General features: G+C 44.4%; 1 protein-coding gene across 2 annotated transcripts in view; it reads left to right on the top strand.

The window, feature by feature from the left end:
- The window catches only part of LOC311238789 (laminin subunit alpha-3), a 110,592-nt gene that overhangs the window by 73,914 nt on the left and 15,736 nt on the right, over window positions 1-20,942 (top strand). For both annotated transcript variants that reach the window (XM_084326985.1, XM_084326986.1), the window contains exons 23-51: window positions 2,845-2,958; window positions 5,742-5,860; window positions 6,014-6,094; window positions 6,199-6,299; window positions 6,416-6,469; window positions 6,717-6,868; window positions 7,957-8,067; window positions 8,175-8,286; window positions 8,483-8,647; window positions 8,784-8,980; window positions 9,941-10,057; window positions 11,202-11,356; window positions 11,777-11,918; window positions 12,105-12,204; window positions 12,305-12,421; window positions 12,623-12,793; window positions 13,201-13,352; window positions 13,793-13,993; window positions 14,427-14,575; window positions 15,749-15,911; window positions 16,055-16,182; window positions 16,697-16,844; window positions 17,503-17,601; window positions 17,994-18,154; window positions 19,365-19,482; window positions 19,628-19,768; window positions 19,916-20,046; window positions 20,392-20,526; window positions 20,754-20,874. In XM_084326985.1, the coding sequence (XP_084183111.1) occupies window positions 2,845-2,958; window positions 5,742-5,860; window positions 6,014-6,094; window positions 6,199-6,299; window positions 6,416-6,469; window positions 6,717-6,868; window positions 7,957-8,067; window positions 8,175-8,286; window positions 8,483-8,647; window positions 8,784-8,980; window positions 9,941-10,057; window positions 11,202-11,356; window positions 11,777-11,918; window positions 12,105-12,204; window positions 12,305-12,421; window positions 12,623-12,793; window positions 13,201-13,352; window positions 13,793-13,993; window positions 14,427-14,575; window positions 15,749-15,911; window positions 16,055-16,182; window positions 16,697-16,844; window positions 17,503-17,601; window positions 17,994-18,154; window positions 19,365-19,482; window positions 19,628-19,768; window positions 19,916-20,046; window positions 20,392-20,526; window positions 20,754-20,874 (3,855 nt within the window). The remainder of the gene's footprint in view (window positions 1-2,844; window positions 2,959-5,741; window positions 5,861-6,013; window positions 6,095-6,198; window positions 6,300-6,415; window positions 6,470-6,716; window positions 6,869-7,956; window positions 8,068-8,174; window positions 8,287-8,482; window positions 8,648-8,783; window positions 8,981-9,940; window positions 10,058-11,201; window positions 11,357-11,776; window positions 11,919-12,104; window positions 12,205-12,304; window positions 12,422-12,622; window positions 12,794-13,200; window positions 13,353-13,792; window positions 13,994-14,426; window positions 14,576-15,748; window positions 15,912-16,054; window positions 16,183-16,696; window positions 16,845-17,502; window positions 17,602-17,993; window positions 18,155-19,364; window positions 19,483-19,627; window positions 19,769-19,915; window positions 20,047-20,391; window positions 20,527-20,753; window positions 20,875-20,942) is intronic.

Here is a 20,942-nt window from a genome sequence, read left to right as displayed (position 1 = left end):
CCACACCCGCGGTGAGTGAGGTCAGCTCCAAGAGGAAAAATTCATCAGCTGAAGAGCTGCGGACTGGAATGTACGGGAAATTACCCGCCTGAGAAAGACCCTGTAGCCTCGGGTGGGAAGTACAACCACGCAGACATAATATTAGTGATTGTACAGCTATAATCACTCTGGTAACACCACATAAAACTGAAATGCAAACACTGCCGGTGTTCCCGCTCAGCGAGGCTTGATCACAGGTCTTTCTTTTTGTCCCTCCAGCAGGGGCTTAGCACATGGGCGGGTCTTAGAATCCCAATTAGAATATATATGATTCCAGCCCATGCTGGCCCACAGAACCCACTTAAAATGGCCCACAGAACCCACTTAAAATGGCCCACAGAACCCACTTAAAATGACTCCCAGAACCCAGTTAAAATGAGTTCCTGCTCACTCGAGTGTAATTGAGCAGTGTGGATGGATCTGTTATTCTTACAGAGGTTTATTTACAGACCCTGAGGTATGGAAGGGTTTGGACTTGCCTTTAGAAATACCCCCTCCCCCAGTTTCACAGATCTACGCAGATCATGTGGCCATCTCATACTGTTCATCTAACTGTGTGTGTGTGTGTGTGTGTGTGTGTGTGTGTGTGTGTGTGTGTGTGTGTGTGTGTGTGTGTGTGTGTGTGTGTGTGTGTGTGTGAGTGTGTGAGTGAGAGAGTGAGAGAGTGAGTGTGTGTGTGAGATGTGTGTGTGAGAGAGTGAGTGTGTGTGTGTGTGTGTGTGAGAGAGTGAGTGAGTGAGTGTGTATTGTGAGGCAACTTCTACCTGGGTGTGTTCAGAGGAAATTGATAATATGTGTCCGGAGGGGCAAAGGAGAGACACTTTGACACACAGCAGGGTGTGGCACCTGGCAACATCGAGTTACTCACCACCGTGTGTGTGTGTGTGTGTGTGTGTGTGTGTGTGTGTGTGTGTGTGTGTGTGTGTGTGTGTGTGCGTGTGCGTGTGTGTGTGTGCATCCTTGTTGTCCCCACAAGTGATGAAAACAAGATTTGTATTGTCATTGTGGGAACATTGGCTGGTGTCCACAAGTTAAAGGAATTATTTTAGAGTTAGGGGATTCGAGAGTTAAGTTAAGGTTAGTGTAAATTGTTTGGGGATGGATGGTCTCCACCATGCAAGAAAACATGGCTGTGTGTCTGAGAGAGAGAGAGAGAGAGAGAGAGAGAGAGAGAGAGAGAGAGAGAGAGAGAGAGAGAGAGAGAGAGAGAGATGCTGTTTGTGGATATACTGTATTTGACACACCCTAATATGTCTTGTGTTGTGTGTTTGAATAGTGTGATTCAGGTATCCTGTGTCTGCGCTGTCTGGAGACGTCAGTCAACATTAGCATCATAGAGACCAACATGTTCACACAGATACCCTCTGGGAAACCTCTCCTTCTGTCTTCCAAGTACTGTAGCTAGAGGCCATACCACAACTACACCCTGGCAACCTTACGTAAACAAATCTTTTTATAACCTGTATGTGATTTCCTTTTTACGAATCACGGGTTTTGATAGTGAAATTTGCGTTCATCATCGGAAGTATACTGATAATATTTGTGTGTGCGCGCGAGCGTGTGTGTTTGCGCACGTCCATGCATGTGTGCTTATAGTTGTGTGAATGTGTTCAGCCCACTGTACTGTATGTGTGTGTGTGTGTGTGTGAGTGTGTGTGTGTGTGTGTGTGTGTGTGTGTGTGTGTGTGTGTGTGTGTGTGTGTGTGTGTGTGTGTGTGTGTGTGTGTGTGTGTGTGTGTGTGTATGTGTGTGCGCCCGTTTACACCCCTCTGCCAAGCTGACTCAGGTAGGTGAGTGTGGAGCGGGGCGTGTCCTCCTGCGTGTGTGTGTACGAGAGTGTGTGTTTAAGAGGCTGAGGCAGAGGGGAGCCGGGAGTTACTTCACCCAGACTAAACGTTTGGAATGCCAGATACGCACATTATGGATAGACGGCGGCAGACACCGGTGCTCCTACGGGCCGTGCTGCTGGGGACTCTGCTGGGACTCTGCTCCGCCAGCCACAGGCCCTACGAGAAGGGGGAGAGGAGGCGACACCCCAGGCAGCACGACCGATGGGCACAAAGGATAACCCACCCGTTGCTTCACGACCAGGGAGCTCAGCGAGTACAATACCCGTCGGTAAACGACCAGGGTGCCCAGAGGGTGCACTGGCCCTGGGTGCACGACCAAGGACAGGCCGCTCAGTCTTTTGATGACATTTCCGATTCCGGTTCTCAGATTCAGGTAAAACCTCTATGGATGTCAAGGTGTGGTGATCTCCGCTGGTTTAAAGATGACAGAGTAGTAGATGGTTGTACTGTTATGGTATAAGAATACAGAGCATATGTGGGCTCCTGGTGTTAAAGACAGTGGCTCAGGAGGTAGAGCGGCTGTCTGGTAATCAGAAGGTTCCCGGTTCGATTCCCGCTCCTATTATGTCAAAGTGTCCTTGGACACTTAAACCCTAATTGCTCCCGATGAGCAATAATTATTATTATAATTCATCAGTGTGTGAATGTGTGAATGAATGGGTCAAATGTGAGGAACAAATTGTAAAGCGCTTTGGATAAAAGCACTATATAAATGCAGCCATTTACCATTTACCATTTAAAGAGTTAATGATACTTGGACTGCTGTTTTGTCTGTAAATACAGAATTCCACACTTGGTGACACTTATGTTATCATGACACTTTTCCAAATCAGGTACGCCTGGATTTCCTTACCTTTGAGATATTTGGGATAATGTGAAGAAAGATATCTCTTAAGAATGTGTTCAAGATGTATGTAATGATGTTCCTATGTTTCTTTGATTGTTTCTTTGGCAGAAATGTGCACCTGGATACTACAGAGATGGTAGTGGGCCCTACCTGGGTCGCTGTGTGCCCTGTAACTGTAACGGCCTGGCCAACGAGTGTGAGGAGAGAACAGGGAGGTGTCTGGTGAGCAACCTGCTATTCACTCACTCACTCACTCACTCACTCACTCACTCACTCACTCACTCACTCACTCACTCACTCACTCACTCATTCACTCACTCACTCACTCACTCACTCACTCACTCACTCACTCACTCGAATGGACAAATAAAGAGATATTATAAGATTATACTTCTACTTCACACACTCACTCTCTCATATCTATATGCTTTTAACAGCCACAGATATACACTCCTACATCATGTAGTGATTAATTCAGCCACAGATATACACTCCTACACCTGGTAGTGATGAATTCAGCCACAGATATACACTCCTACACCTGGTAGTGATTAATTCAGCCACAGATATACACTCCTACACCTGATAGTTATTAATTCAGCCACACATATACACTCCTACACCTGGTAGTGATTAATTCAGCCACAGATATACACTCTTACAGCTGGTAGTGATTAATTCAGCCACAGATATACACTCCTACACCTGATAGTTATTAATTCAGCCACAGATATACACTCCTACACCTGATAGTTATTAATTCAGCCACAGATATACACTCCTACACCTGATAGTTATTAATTCAGCCACAGATATACACTCCTACACCTGGTAATGATTAATTCAGCCACAGATATACACTCCTACACCTGGTAGTGATTACTTCAGCCACAGATATACACTCCTACAGCTGGTAGTGATTAATTCAGCCACACATATACACTCCTACACCTGATAGTTATTAATTCAGCCACAGATATACACTCCTACACCTGGTAGTGATTAGTTCAACCATTAGTTCAACCACAGCTTAGTCAGAGTCTAGACTGCTCACCTCTGTCATATACCTGTGGTCTGCCACAATGGCCACATACTTTCATACCATACTTTCTGCTTTCATAGTCTTGTGTGATGTAACCACATCAGAAGCATTGTATATTATAGGCAACGTAGGGACAATATAGATACGATATACTGTTAATAATAATAATAATAATAATAATAATTCATTACATTTTATATAGCGCTTTTCTAGACACTCAAAACGCTCCCCACAATGTAGGGTGGAAATTGCCTCCTTCACCACCACTGGTAGCACCCAACCTTGGGCTATCCAGGCTCAATGGCTGCCATACACTGGCACTAGGCACACATCACACTACACACTGGCTGAACGGCTCAGGAGACAGGGATTTATATCAGCCAATTAAGGGGAAGGGATGATTAGGTGGCCTTGATGTCAGAGACCTGATTGGGAATTTGGCCAGGGACGTCGGGGAACCCCCTACTCTTTGTGATAGGCGTCCTGGGTTCTTTAATGACCGAGATTCAGTCAGGACCTCGGTTTAGCGTCTCATCTGAAGGACGGCACTCACAGCTATACAGTGTCCCTATCACCGTAACAGGGGCATTGTTACTGACAAGTCCAGAAGACAGAGTGCCCCCTGCTGGACAACAACACCACTTTCCGACAACAGCCTTGACCTGTTGGGATGTAGTGGAGGGTAAACCCACCTAAACTCAGTTTCCCCCACCTGTTTATATAGGTGATATAAATCATGATATGATCATGATATGAAATTCATAGTATGGATTATCATAACCTAAGTAGTATCGGATTGAAGCAAGTTACAAGTTTACAATATTATGTTTTTGATGGAATAAAACAAAATATTAAATTGAGAGTATTAACATCACTGTAGTCACCGACTGAAGTTCATACTTTCCCCAACTTTTATTTGAACCACTGCATCATTGGATATTATATAGTCTCTCTCTCTCTCTCTCTCTGACCATATTCAGGTGGGTGGAAAGGAATCCCAACCTGAGCATGACATGAAAATATGGTCAATTCTCTTTCTCGTCTCTCTCTCTCCTCCGTCACGGATGGTAGGATGAAATCTTAGACCCGCTAAAAAAGCTCAGCACTTTCCACTCTTCTCTTGGGCAAGACACACAAGACCAGACCCGCGTTACCGTATTTACTGTGTTTGGTGATCCAGGAGCCCAGAGCACACATGGATCATACACCGCTGCACACACTCTCTCTGCTGGATCCATCAAAAGCACCCTTTGTGATGGATTAGCTGAGAAATGTCTGGCATTCTCTCTGTTAACCTTCCCCTCCTCTGTCTTACTGTAAGGCTCTTTTGCAACTCAGGTCAACACTGTATTGGGGTCTGGTTGCAACATCGTCCATAGTTTACAGTAGTATGCATGCATACATTGCTTTTCTTGTATTCATTCAAATGAATATGCACACTGCTTGTTTTCTTACACTAGGGAACAGAGTCCCTTCATTTTACAGCTTAATAAACCCTTAAAATAACCTTATTATTAAATGAGAATTAAGGTAACATGAAGTTACCTTAAACTCCTTCGTTTACTATAAATTATGGGGTGTGTGCATAGATTAAGGAATTGTTTATGCATTATAAAGTGTTTTTTAAGGGACGATTGTTCCCTAGTGTTACAATAGCAATAGGGGATCGCATTAGGAAGAGAGAATTCCTGCGATTCCACAATTTAAAATACGCGACATGAAATCTGTGCATTGACATTTTCCTGATGTTTAAGTTAGACCGATGAACAATACATTGTTTGATTTTCCCAGGAAGGCAGCATAAGCCGGTCAGGGACAACCCATACGGAAGCATTTTCGGAGGTCTTTGTGACACCTGAAAGCAATTGAAAGATGTACTATACTGTTCTGTGCTACAGTCTCTGCAAAGGATGCAGCTCAGTGTTGACATGTTCTAATGGACTCGTCATTCTGCTCTTTTCAGAATTGCCTGTATGACGCGGCCGGAGACGGGTGTGAACGCTGCAAGGAAGGTTACTATGGAAACCCGGCCCGGAGGACATGCCGCATCTGCCCATGCCCATTCAGCGTGCTGGCTAACAGGTGGGTGAAAGGAATTACTTGACACATATATTGAAATTCTTTTATTGGGATAACCAATAAAAATACCACATATAAAACCATGTACTGTCTGCCACTTACTTAAAGGTATTCAATGAATGAAACTAATGTCTCCTCCCCCCCCCCCCCCTCCAGTTTTGCAGTGGGTTGCACTGAGCTTCCTGGTGGGTTCCGGTGTATATGTAGAACGGGTTACACTGGAGACAGGTGCGAGAGGTGAGTGGTCTACGGAGTGGTTTCCATCTGTGAGCCAAGAGGGGTTCAGGAGGTGTGTTCATCCACTTTCATCCATCTTAAGGACTTTTCTTCTCCGCCCACAGGTGCGCCCCTGGTTACTATGGCAACCCACAGACATCAGGAGGAAGCTGTCAGCCCTGTGACTGTCATGGCAACGGGAACACATGTGACTCCAGGACCGGAGGTGAGTTTGTCCGACGTTTGTGCCTGAAACAATACATGAATTCACTGTTTGATTTGGCCACAGTTCAATTAAATGATTTTCAAGAATACAATTGTTCTTCCTTTCTCTTCTTGCAGTGTGCAAGAACACACTGGATCCCAAAGACACCAACACAGACCAGAGTTGCCAAGGTGAGAGCATTTATGTGTTTCCTCTTATTTTGCAGACAATTTACTTATCCACATAGCAAGAATTGCCTTGCTTGTCAGACATCAGGACACAGTAATTCTGGATGTCTGTACATGTGACAAGCACATTATGCGTCAGTGGCACACAAGGGGATTCGTGGATCTGACACTGTAACAGTTGTACTCACAGTAGATGGGGGTTATGAGCAGCTGTCAAATCAATTCCTGTTGGTGGTGTTTGTTGTTCCAGAGTGCGACAGCTGCGCCCAGACTTTATTAACCGATCTGGAGAAGCTGGATGAGGAGCTGAGCAGGATCAAGAATCAGCTGGACAACGCCACCGCCAGCACCTCCTCTCAAGACAGGCTTAAGAAGCTGGAGAAGGCCATCTCAGACACCAAGGTACCAGACAGTAGTATGTCTAGGCACCGTCACCCTGCCCTTCGGCCCTGCAGGACACATACAAGATGATTACATAGAGTCACAAATTAACTGTAGAGTTGGACATCGAGTTTTCACGGACACAAAAAATGGATGGGCATATGAGTGGACAAGTGCACGGTAATATACATTGTTTAGCGGTGTTCATGTGAATCCTGTTCACTCCCTCACACACACAGATACACAGACACACAACCACACACACAAACAGACACATACACACAGGGTGGTGGAGGGAGGGTGCGCTTGCTTATGCAAACATTCCAGAACCCTGCTGATAAGCGATCTTGGTGGGGTTTGTCCTAGAACCAATGTGTCAACACACGTTAGAGATCGCTCCATGGGAGGCTGGCGGTAGCGGTCGTGACTTGCGGCAGCTCATTCTCTCATGATCTCAGCGACCTAGCAGCTTTGCTTCTGTCTACCGCATGATGTGCGGTTATGAAACGCCAGTAAACAAGTCACTCAGCTGCGGGTGAAATGGTCTCTAAATACATCCAGGCCTCAGAATACAACCCTACCGTTGGCCGCCTACCTGTGGCATTCTTACACTGTAGAAGAAGAAGTCTTTATTTGTCATGCAGATTAACACACACACATGCGATGGGCGACCCACAGGAACACACACACATGCACTGAGTCGCTGATGAAATGTTTCTCTGCACTTCCCATCCCGTCGTCCTTCCTCCCAAGGGCAGCCGGGAGCAGACAAGGGCTGCAGCGTGCACCGCGCCCAGGTACCAATCCAAGTGCTCCTGTCCGTCTTCGTCAGGGACGCGACAGTGTTGGCGATCTGTTGTGCATGTTTTTCCATTGGGTTTATCTTATCGGGAGGGGAAACCCTTGCGAGCACGGGGGAGAACATGCAAACTCCACACAGAAAGGCCCGGGAGATACCCCACCTGGGTACCTGGCAACACAGCAACCTGGTCCCCAAGTGGGAATCGAACCCAGGACCTTCTAGCTGTGAAGCGACAATGTTAACCACTACACCACCAACCTGAGTGTTTCAGAGTGGGAAAAAAAACATCAGTACTTTTTCCCCTCAGATTCTGGTCAACAGGTTCAGCTCGACCATCAACAACCAGAAGCCCAAGGTGAACCGACTGGAGCGAGATGTGGCCGGTCTGAAGAACGACATCAGCGCTCTCAAGAACAAGGTAGTGCCCCGGAACTCTTCTTTTCTTTCATGGGAGTGATCTCTTATAACAACGTGAGACGGTTTCTGAGATGTGTCTGTGTGCTAACGGTACGTTTTCCCACTCAGGCGGACAGGAGGGCTACTGATGCAAACAAGGTGCTGGGAAACGCAGAGAAAACCCACAAGAGAGCTAAAGATTTGGACACAGAGGCTCGTAACCTCCTCAAGAAGATCCAGGGTAAATGTGAACTCTTACCACCCTATCCTAATGTCTCCAACCTCGTTCTCAGCCTCTTGATCTCCGATATCTGTCTCTGTTTACACAGGATATATCCCATATATTGCATTTCCATGGCCAGGAATGTCTACCATGGTACATGAGCTACAGCCAAGTGCTTATATCCCAAAGTAAAACTGTGTGTCTGTAAACGCAGCCCTCTTGGACCAGCTGAAGGACCAGGGCAGTGGTGACACGCTGCCCAGTGAAGACCTGACTAACATGCTGGAGGAGGCTCAGCGCATGGTGAAGGAGATGGAGGAGAAGAACTTCACCCCCCAGAAGACCGCTGCAGAAAAAGAGAAAGAGGAGGCGGTGAAACGTAAGATCCTTTACCCCTCAAAGCCCTCGTTAACCATGGTGACAAATTCACAAAACAAAATTTGTTTAGTTCAGTTCAGTTTATTTTATCTTTCCTTCCCTACCCCTATGACTCTGCCCCCCCCCCCCCCCCCCAGTGTTGGAGCACATCAAGGCTAATGTGAGCAAGCAGTGTGACCAGAATCAGGAGGTGGCGGACAGGATCCGGAACCTGCTGAAGGACTATGACGTCAAGCTGAAGGACCTGGAGCGGGCTCTGAAGGACGCCGGGGATGTGGTGAAGAAGGCCAACGCGCAGAACTCACTCAACGAACAGGCGATGGAGGACCTGCTGGTAATGATCACACGCAGTACCTCATCCTGTATGGTACTCATGTAGGCTGTTCCTAGTATTTACCATGCAGAAAGACTGTAGTATTTACCATGCAGAAAGACTGTATTCATAGTATTTACCATGCAGAAAGACTGTAGTATTTACCATGCAGAAAGACTGTATTCATAGTATTTACCATGCAGAAAGACTGTAGTATTTACCATGCAGAAAGACTGTAGTATTTACCATGCAGAAAGACTGTAGTATTTACCATGCAGAAAGACTGTAGTATTTACCATGCAGAAATACTGTAGTATTTACCATGCAGAAAGACTGTAGTATTTACCATGCAGAAAGACTGTATTCATAGTATTTACCATGCAGAAAGACTGTATTCATAGTATTTACCATGCAGAAAGACTGTATTCATAGTATTTACCATGCAGAAAGACTGTAGTATTTACCATGCAGAAAGACTGTATTCATAGTATTTACCATGCAGAAAGACTGTATTCATAGTATTTACCATGCAGAAAGACTGTATTCATAGTATTTACCATGCAGAAAGACTGTATTCATAGTATTTACCATGCAGAAAGACTGTAGTATTTACCATGCAGAAAGACTGTAGTATTTACCATGCAGAAAGACTGTATTCATAGTATTTACCATGCAGAAAGACTGTATTCATAGTATTTACCATGCAGAAAGACTGTAGTATTTACCATGCAGAAAGACTGTAGTATTTACCATGCAGAAAGACTGTATTCATAGTATTTACCATGCAGAAAGACTGTATTCATAGTATTTACCATGGAGGCAATGGGTGATTGTAATGAAATAGCGGGTGATTATCATTAAATGGCAATCATGGCCAATGAGCTGTGGGCCTTTAGGCCATAATGGCAAAACACGTCATGAGAACACTATGCTTGGGGTGGTGTGTTGTATAATGGTTTCTTTGTAACACCTGCTCTACAGAAACGTATTGAAGACTTGAAGAAGGAACGAAAGGCAGTCCTGGACCTAATGGCTGTGGCAGAGGTCAAGCTGCAGGACACAGAACGCCTTCTGAAAATGTTGATGGCCAGTAAAATGGTACGCATGGTCTATTGTACATGTTTTATTGGTAGCAGTTATAGAGCAATCTATATCTTCAGGCTACTATACTCATATATTGTTATTTCTTATTCACTTCGCTGCCATATTGGTCGACTTTGATGCAATTGACCATATTCACACGGTGGCCATTTTGTCTTATGTCATGCTCAGATTGGGATTCCTTTTATTTCCACCCTCAATGAAAGGGATCACCAACCTGAGCACGACTTAAGAGCAATATGGCCGCTCTGTGAATTTGGTCAATTAGGGGTACAGATGCAGAAGAGCCCATTCACTTCAATGTTAAAGCTTTGCTATGAAAATGACACTTCGAGAACTGAAACAGGATACGCAATCAGAATTACTAACTCATGATTACCTGACTCAAATAGTTTTTCCACCTCTGTAGTTTTCACGTTTCAAGTCAATATATGGAAGTGAATCTTTCATCTGCTCATGGAACTGTATGCATAGCACAAGATGAAGCAAATAAAGATGGAGGCAAAGTGATTATTAAGGCAAATAACCTATGCATACATTAAGGCAAATAACCAAACAATACCTATATGTTGAACTATATAAGAAGAACCTCTTGCTCTTCACTTGTCAGCCATCAGGTCCTAGCATGCTGTCCACTCAGATAATGATCAGTGTTTGTGCTGGATATGTACATGGTGATGTAGATGGCGCTTCCTGGGTGCCGTATTACCTAGATTAGAAGCACCACAGAAGGAGATGTCAAGTTACAGGAAGCTTTCAAATGCAAACAAATCCATGGGACCAGTGTGATTGGTTGCTATTTGAGATTAACATGGGATAACATTGGCTTAACCTGCAGCAGAAGGTGATATATTGTCACGGTTGCTTTGAATGTTTTTTTAACCACTACAATTAACTGAATTGCCGCAAACTAGTTTCATTACTTGTTTGTCGACTAGCTATCTGATATCCTTTACAATAACACATTTCCTGTGTCAGGCTCATTGTCTCCCATTCATTCCAGCTGCAATTCTGGTCCCATTTAGAGGAATACTTCCTCATAAATGCAAAGAACTGTGGGATACATAGCAACCATTGTCATCTCCTTCTATGGTTCTTCTAGCGTATTACCAGCCATTCACTTCTCCTTCTCTTTCTGTAGGAGTATGAACATCTGGCCGCACAGATGGATGGCGCCAGGACTGACCTGATCAAGAAGGTCAACAGTATCTCCCAGGCAGCGGCCCAGGAGGACCTTGTGGAGAGAGCGGAGGAACACGCCAAGAACCTCAGCAAGCTGGTCATGGACCTTCAGGAGTAGGTCCACCGTTCATAGAAGCACATATCATCTCCTTGTAGTTCAGGGGCTGGACCAGGGGCATCAGGTGAAACAGATGCCAGGGACATGTAGGCTCTTGTTTCTGCTGGTTGTGGTTTATTGTGGGTCCCATGGCACCTAACAATACTTAATTGATGATTATGATAAGCAGGGAGGATTTAACTTTATCCCACTATTCACTGCTTAAGTCAAATCCAGCACTTGTTCATTCTAGAATATTGTGGATATTTTCTGTATGCTGGGTTGTTTCCCTCCTCCCTAGCCAGATTGTGTAGCTGATAGGTTGGCCTGCGGGTTCTCCTGTTTATTGAAATAGCTGAAAATCCAGATGCATGTGTTCACCTGTCTTCTTTCTTTATCTTGCGTTTGTTTTTATCTCTCGTCCTTCCATGTAACAGTGCTGTGAGAGACTCGAGTGGCCGCTCTGATGTCCGTGACGCTCTGGCCGCTATAGAGGCCTACAAGAACATCACAGATGCAATCAACGCTGCAGAGGCAGCAGCCAAGGAGGCAAAGGATGCAGCGGACAAGGCCCTGGATGTAAGCCTTTTACACCCCATGCATGACACTTCTCAGGGAGACAAGTATGGAATACTGTACTTACAGTAGAAACATAAGCAAACATAACTCTTGAGGTTCAGATAGATGAGGTTCTACTGTTTTCTGACCCTTGTGCATTATCCAAGCCCACTATTTTATAAACCTCGAACTCGTTTACCCTTTTAGGATGTAAAAAATGCGGACCTGACAAAAAGAGCAAAGGAATTGAAACAGAATGGGAACAACCTACTGAAAGATGCAAAGGAGGCACAGCAAGACGTCCAGGGTACTCAGCTCCATTTTCCTCTTCAGAATAATAGCCAGGCTTTTTTCATCTCCAAACCATCATTAGCTCAATAGCTAACTTCAGTTTTCCCTCTCAACAGTCGCCACTGCTGACCTCAACACCCAGAAGAAGCGTCTGAAAAATGCAGAGAAGAAGAAGAAAGCTTTGGAAAAAGACCTTCTTGATGCCCAGACAGCATTGAATAACACCATGAGAGGTACAGTGGACCACAGCCATATTGTGATTTTCTCAAACCCTGCCCTCCTTTCTTGATTCTCCAACACACAACTATTGTTCTGAGGGAAGCAACAGTTGTGATTGGAGGATCAAGAAAAGAGGGCAGGGTTTGAGATGGGTACAAAGTCCATTGCCACAGTTTAGTATATCCTCTTTCCATGTTCCCATTTACACCAATCAGGCGACATATCTGATATGATTGACGAGGCAAAGGGGAAGGCAGCCTTGGCCAATAAGTCGGCCGACAACACCATGGACAGACTGAAAACCATCAGAGAGGAACTCGACAAGATCAACATCAAACCACTGGACGCCAACCTCAGCAGTGTTATGGACGATGTGGACAAGACGGGTGAGAGACATGAGAGGAGACATCCATTGTGTATTTTTAGCAGGGTTATCAATTCACTTGTTTCAGTCAATTCAAAATGAAAACATAAATGTAGCTGTTTACCTGCTGATGCTGGAGCATTCATTCTCACATATTTGTCAACGGGATGGATAATACAACCTTCTCATGCCAAATGTTTTAAAATGAGAACGAAATCATTTGAAAGTGCCATTATCTAATTCCACTCTTAAATAGTTTCACTCATTTTAAGAAGAATACGATTAAATTAAATACGATTAAATTGCTTGTTAAGATGACGTTTTTTTTTTGCAGCACATTTCTTGCCTAGTGAGTTGAGTTTACCTGAGCAGGTGTGGAGTGGCTTCTCAAACCTTTTCTCTCTCCCTGCGTCTCCTCTCTCCTCGCAGTGAAGGACCTGTTGGATACCATCCCGTCTCTGGAGGACAAGATCTCAGAGGTGGAGAACCTGAGCTCGCAGATCGGCCCCGTCAGCAACGTCTCGGAGAACATCAAGAGGATCAAGGAGCTCATAGAACAGGCCCGCGACGCGGCCAACAGGGTGAGCAGCAGCCCTCACTACACCTCTGCCTGCGTTCTGCTTTATCAGGACAGCGAGGGACAGGGGAGAGAAAAGGAGGGTGATATATGCAAGTCTCTGATGGAAATCTGCATACTTTGGGAGAAGGGGGGTTTAATAGAGAGATTGGATTAGAATCAAATGTATTGTCATTATACAGCACAAGTACAGTACCACGAAAAGAAGTTTGGCATCCAACCAGTGCAAATATAACACATATATATTATGAAGATATAAAAAATATATATTTTTTTTATGTTCCACTGGTTTCATGTACCAAAGTAGTTTCCTAACTGTAGAAGGTATATCTTATTATACCTTGAATCCAAAACCCCATTGACACACGCATACAATATAATAACATCCACTCACTCTCCTGGGCTTCTATTTCCCTCTGACATTGTCCCCGGTCTTCTCCTCAGATTGTGATCCCCATGAAGTTCACTGGCGACAGCCGCGTGGAACTGCGTCCCCCCAAGGACCTGGAGGATCTGAAGGCCTACACCGCCCTGTCCCTCTCCCTGCAGAGGAATCCGCCCAGTGCCAGGGGAGACGGTGTCCGCAGGCGGAGACAGACCAAAGACACCGGAGACATGTTTGTCCTCTACCTCGGCAACAGAGACGTGAGTGAATGTTCAATCGCTCCACGAAACTGTCAAGACCGATGTAGCAATTTTCAGATTCAATACTACTTTTGATTTTGAGCTCACCATTCGATTTTCTATTCTTTATATGTTAAAATCTATTTATACTACAGAGCTCTGATTATATATTATATATATATATACTGTATATACATTTAAAATGTAAACAATGAAACAAACAATGAAAATTTGCTTCAAACGTTATGCTAATAGCAGTAGCCATACCACCAGTTAAATGGTGGTCATTTATTTTCTTGAGACCTTGAGAAGTACGAGAGAAGGACAATTGTGATACAGTTTAAAATTCCGGGACACTGCGTTGAGCGTAGATTTGTTTGAGTGTAATTGATCAATTACGTATTTTACACCCCGATCCCTGTTGGTCTCCTAACCCATTTCTTTTCCACCCCAGTCGACCAGAGACTACATCGGCATGGCTCTGGAGAACAATGTGCTGCACTGTGTGTACAAGCTCAATGGAGTGGAGTATAAAATCACAACAGGCCAGATCACCAGATCAGTGCCAGAGCAGTCCGACTTTGACAAAGTGGATCTGCACAGGTAAAAATCTTAATTTTCACTTTAACAAAATTCTACTGTAGTAGTGGGAGGAAAACGAAACAAGGACACTCTGGGCCAGATTCACTAGGAGGAGCAGCGTAGGGAGACTGCCAGATCATGTGAGACTGCCAGGTAGGGAGACTGCCAGTTAGGGAGACTGCCAGGTAGGGAGACTGCCAGGTCATGTGACGACGAGAGCATGTCTGCTCATCCCACGTCTTCACAAAGGCAGCAGCTAGTGGACCTATCTCAAACCCTGCCCTCTTTTCTTGATCCACCAATCACTGTTGCTTTCCGAGGCCGTGGGAGTTCTGGTTGTGGCCGTTACAGCAGATGAAATATGATAAGTTAACCAGCTACTAGCTAAATCTTAATTATAATCTTCAGCTGGATACTGCTCAAGCAAATATCCTATAAGATTTAGTTTGACACATTTGTTAGGGTTTTACTTTCTCTCTTTTTTCCATCCTGATATTAAAGCTGAGTACCTTGGGCTCATATATCTGATCAGAGTAATTGTCTTAGTAAGCCATGGTAGTCTATATGTGATACACAATGATCTATGGTAGGCTATGATAAAAAAAGGAAAGTCCAATCGAACTGATGGTTATTGACCAGTCAGGTTTCTGGGTCAGACCTACCTGTTTTATGAGCAACATTGGCCTATACTGAAATAATGATGGTAATGACAACATAAGCATCTAATATTGTAAACAACAATAAAGAAGCCTCCCAAATGCGTACGAATGAGAGGAGCGCACTTTGCCTTGACCCAAGGAGATGGTGCCCATACTAGCGCATGATGCGAAGCACTTTACACAAAGTGCATTTCCCGTGAGCTGCCACTAGGGACAGGGCCACTCACCGTGGGTGAGTGTGTTAGTGACATTGTTGGGACACACTGTGTCATGAATACCTAGCGTTATATTACACAATCAGTCAGTCCTGTGAGCTGTGTGTGAGTGAATTACCTGAATTAATGAATGTATGTATGAGTGAGTGAATTAGTGACATTGCGGGTCATCTAAGGTGCTTCACATCTAAAGAGATGTAGTAAGATGAACGTTCTCGTAAAGTGAAAACTACCAAGGTCATTCATAGGAAACGTGTGGGTTATGGATTTGATAGTAAGCATGGGGATTTTGTAATTTAACTGTTTATGTCATAATTTAGAATTTACCAAGACGCAGAGGTGGTGCTCACCAAACTCTTCACATCAAATAAGCCAGATGCTGAACTGAAGAAATCAAAGAAAGGAGACCAGAGAAAGAACCTTCTGAACCTCAGCCCCAGCGATGTGGTCTTCTATGTCGGGGGCTACCCTTCTAACTTCACCGTAAGTTCACAAGAACATCGCTAACAATCTTTTTATTTTTGTATATAATCATTTATAGAAAATGACTCCAGTTCCAAGATGCTTGTTACTAATCTGGCGTCTCTATTTCTATGATCTATTTCTCTCTATTGTTTCTCCTGCAGCCGCCAGCATCTCTCAACTACCCCTATTATACGGGCTGTATCGAGTTCTCCTCCTTCAACGACAGATTAATCAGTCTCTACAACTTCCAGGAGGCTGTTAACGTCAATCTTGAAGTTCCGTGCAAAAGGTAGGATAATGTTTACATTTATTTCATGTTGGGAGATGTCAGGGAAATTCAAGATGGCAAAGACAAACAGCCCTATGATCGATATTGTTTGCAGAAAGCCTTTTCAAGGGAACTTACCAAATGGAAAATATAGGCCTACTGTAGATAATTTTTTTCTGTTGTTAGTCAAGTGAGCTTAGGTGAAAATGTGATGAGTAGACATTGAATCCAGGGTTTAGACCTCAGTACTTCAATCTCTTTTTAAAGTCCCAATTCGTGATTTGTTTTACCATATACTGTAAATGTATGGTATATATTCACATACATTCTTGAATAGTTTGATTTGTAGATGGAAAGTACACTATTAGGACTTTCTTATCTTACCGTCAATTTTTATTTAGATGTTTCACTCCACCTTTACAGCCACAAAACACTACAAATACAATTAGAAACCTCATATTTTCCCAGTTGTCTATGTGTGGATCACTGATTGGGCCTTTTAATAGTTGCATTTTACTTGACTCTGTCTACCCAGGTATATCCATCCTATGGACTCTGACTACTTTGAAGGCACAGGCTATGGCAAGGTGATCATTAAGAAGAGAACACCAGTCTACTTGCTCATGACTCAGACTGTCACGACTCGCTCTGAGAATGGACTGTTCCTCTTCATAGGAAACAAGGTACATATTACTCATGTTACATAAATATATATATCAGTAGAACTTGAAATTGTCAGTGCACTCTTTTTTTTTTTGATCCACTTTTTCTCCCATTTTTCTATATTTTCTCCCATCCCAATTTCGTATCATCCAATTCAACCCTCCCCTGTCACGAACGCTGTTTCTTGCCTCCCACAAGCCGGCTGCAATGTGGACTAAGTCATACATAGCACAAGTCCCCTCCGGTACTTGAGGTAACAGCAGTCGCATCTTTTCACCTGCGCAGCTCGATCTCTCAGTGTCGAGGAGTAACGCGTGGGAGGCTCACGCTGCCCCCGACACTTCCTGATTCTACTGCGCAGGCGCACCAACCGACTTGTAGGAGTCGCTTGTTCACAACGTTCGATCCCCACCCTTCAGTTTTCCCTCCCCGTAATACGGCCAATGTGTATTACTGCGGACGACCAGCTAAACTGAAAACAATGTGGAGAGCTGGATTCGAACACGCGAATCCTAGCGTCTCCACACTGGTGGCGAGTGCCTTGCCCACTACACCACCTAGCCGCCTTGTCAGTGCACTCTTAATATCAAATCTATTATGATAATCTGGTGCCATTTGTGACATCATGGTGTCAGTGGCTACATTTCCATAATATTATTTTTATTCTCTTTTTTACAGGATAAATACTACAGTGTGAACATTGAGAGAGGTTACGTTGTCTTACACAGTAATTTGCTCCCAGCACCAGTTCGAAGTAGTGAGAAAATCTTCCCGCAGGTACTGGTAACAATGCTATGACTTTGTAGATGTATTCTCTTCACACTACTGTATTAAGTTTGATGGACCCCATGTTTGAAGCCATTTAAAACTTGTCCATTTATCCAACAATGCAAGTGTCTAGTATCCTCGTTGGTCAACATTTGCTACCAAATATTAGAGCTGCTATGTCAGCTATCTAATGTTACAGTTAACACTAGTTAGTGTTAATCAAATATGGTCTTTGATTAGCAATAGCTATAGCGTTAGCTAAAAGTTTTGGTAGCTAATGTTAGCTCTAATGCCAGCTAAAAGACAAAAGAAGATGGCAGTATATTTGATAAGACAAATGTGAGGGGAAATGACCATACTATGGCTTTGTATTATATTGTGTCTCCCTCTTCTTGTTGCAGCCTGACCAGGCAGAAGTCATGGTTGTCATAGAGTCAAGTGGAAGAAAGGAGATCAAAGTTCGTGTGTCAAACCGAGAGGTGATCAAGGCCAACGTGGAGTATGTCAAAGGAGACTTCACAGAGTACTACCTCGGTGGTGCACCACTAAGCCTGAGGGAGAAGTATGTGATTATCAACTTTCATTATATCATGACCTGTCTCAAACCCCACCCGCTTTTCCTGATCCTCCAATCACTGCCTTCGCTTCCCTTTGACAAACCTTGTCTGAGGGAAGCAACAGTTGTGATTGGAGGATCGAGAAAAGATGAGGCATGAGGCTGAAAGCCGAGTGCCGTAGAGTAGATGAGCTCAGTACGGTTGTCTAAACATTGTGAGAACTGGGGTCTGGAGCACAGCCCAATTGCTGAATACACAGGAGAGGAGATAGGAGCGGTTTCAAGGGTGTTTAATGAAATGAGCAACACAGGAATTGGGGGGGAATAGAACGGGGTTATGTTCTGTCTTGTGGCTGCCGTGGCGGCAGCGAGCGAGCAAGCGGTCCTTGTGCTTGTCTTGGAAGCTGCTGGGCTGCAGCGGGAGAACAAGTGTTCCTCTTCGGGGACAGGAGACGTCCAGGCAGGGACGGCGGCCCTTTGGGGCACAGGAGAGAACAGGTTAGAGTAGGCAATACAAGGATGGAATCCAGCAGAGCTTTAGGCAGAGACGTCGTACCTGGGTAGTGGTAATTAATACCACGACAGCTTCTGGTCAGCGTCGAGGAGTAGAAGTAGTCATTCCATCAGGGGAGGATTGAGTGCAGCTGTGGAGAGTGAGGTGCCTGACCGCGTGTGAATTAGGGGGATGGAGTGCAGCTGGGCGTATGAGGGTAAAGGGAGGGGTGGATGGAGAAGGAGAGGATGAGGAGGAGTGTGTAGTGGGTGGAGAGGGGGATAAAGAGGAGCGTGTGGAGGACGTGAGGGGAAAAGGAGGGGGAGTGAAGTATGCCTGTGCTGTGATTATGATAAACATAGAACCACAGACGGCATTCACAGACATTCCAAGTAATTTATGGTTCATATTTCTAAAATAGACAAAAAAAGGTAAGAGGAAACAATTAATAGAATATTATTTATTACATATGTTAAGGGAAAGAAATAAGTTGCACTGGTTAGTCTACCTCCCCTTGGGGCAGAGATGATTGACACCTCAATACCTATGCATTTAAAAAAGATTTCTGTATGATTCTTCTCTATATAATCTTATGCAGCTCCTGTGTTCATTCCAATGGGTTTCCTTGACGACAAGTCAATGTCTTTCCTTTATAGTACATTTTGAACAGGTTACGTACGACCTACTCCACATAGAATAACATATTTCTCTTCACTCTCGCAGATATAACGTCCACACACAGCCCCTCAAAGCATGCTTGAGGAATGTGAAGTTGAATAAAGCGGTCGAAACCTACGCTGAGAAAGTGGGAGTCAGCCGTGGTTGCCCCAAAGACTTCCTGGTGAGACATTGCCTCCATATTCCAAACCTGTTACCATTCCAGCCACAGTATCATACAGTGTATTACCGTCCTACCTACCGTATGCCGGTAGTTGGTCCCATAGTACCGTAATTAATAGCATTGAGGTATCTTGTCTCTTTTTCAGGGTATTCGTAAAGCAGAGTTCAGCTTGGGGAGCTCTTTGTCCGCTGAACTGGGTGACTTTAGCCTGGCTGATGACGTCACCGTCTCACTGGGATTCAAGAGCACCGAGAACCAGGGTCTCCTTCTGCGGAAGAGCCAGGCGGTCAGTCCCTCGTCCCGTTTTCATTGTCGTTGCTTTGTGTGAAAAAGTGATTTTGTGAAGTGCCAGAACAACCAAGAGCATCGATGTTATTTCTGAGAAAAACAAACTACATTCTCTATTACTCATATTTTCTTTATTATTTTACAGGCCATAGGGATTCAACTTGCCTTGGTCGATGGCCATGTGGTTCTCAAGTTCAAAGACAAAGTATGGAAATCGAACAAAAAGTACCAGGATGGCCAGTGGCATCATCTGACTGCAACCAAGATAGGCCAAAGGTAAGATAAGATATTCCTTTATTGATCTCCTTGGGTAGAGTACCATGTGTTGTGTACAAATATGACAGATTTAAATCACTGCCATATCACATCCATATCTACAATCATTTCATGAACGACCGGTGTAGATATATTAGACATTGTTTTGACTGGCAGGCTATACAGAGTAATTGACCTATCTCAAACCCTGCCCTCTTTTCTTGATCTTCCAAACAAAACGTTGTTTGTCTAAGGAAAGCAGCCGTTGTGATTGGAGGATCAAGAAAAGAGGGCGGGTTTGAGATAGGTCCATTATCAGAGGTCCACCAACTCCGCAGTAAAGATCATGATTATGTCTCCAAACAGGGTTGAGTTAACCATCGACGAGGAGGATGAGGGCCAGGCGCAGAGTACCAGCGCCTTCAACGCCAGCCCAGTTAGCTCTGTCTTCCTGGGGAAGGACACCTTCAAAGGATGCCTCTCCAATGTCTACATGAGACGGTAACCTCACCTCACTGAATATGATCTATGTGGGGGGATAGCCTTGTGGTTTTATAGTTCACTGCTGTTAGTAGCGTAGACAAACTAACCGCTCTAGTGGTAAATGCGGTGAAATTCACAACTGCTTTTCTGCCGCATCTGTGCGGTGAGTAAATGGTAAATGGTATTACCCTGAAATTCATACCAATTCTATGCCACACATGGTGTGCTTGCTTCCTCCTCTGCAGGCCAGAGAATATGTACGAGCCTGAGGACTTGAGCTGGTTCAGTTCCACTGGAGAAGTAATATTGGACACGTGTACTAATGACAGACCTCCTCAACTGATGTTGGACCGCAACAGTGTGAGGGTGAGGATGAACTACATGAACTGAATATCACATACAACACGAACAGAACCAAACACCAGTGAGGGTGA

The sequence above is a fragment of the Notolepis coatsorum genome, assembly GCF_963971535.1.
Source record: "Notolepis coatsorum genome assembly, chromosome: 13".
In the NCBI taxonomy this organism is placed as follows: domain Eukaryota; kingdom Metazoa; phylum Chordata; class Actinopteri; order Aulopiformes; family Paralepididae; genus Notolepis; species Notolepis coatsorum.
This window is presented reverse-complemented; position numbering and strand designations above follow the sequence as displayed.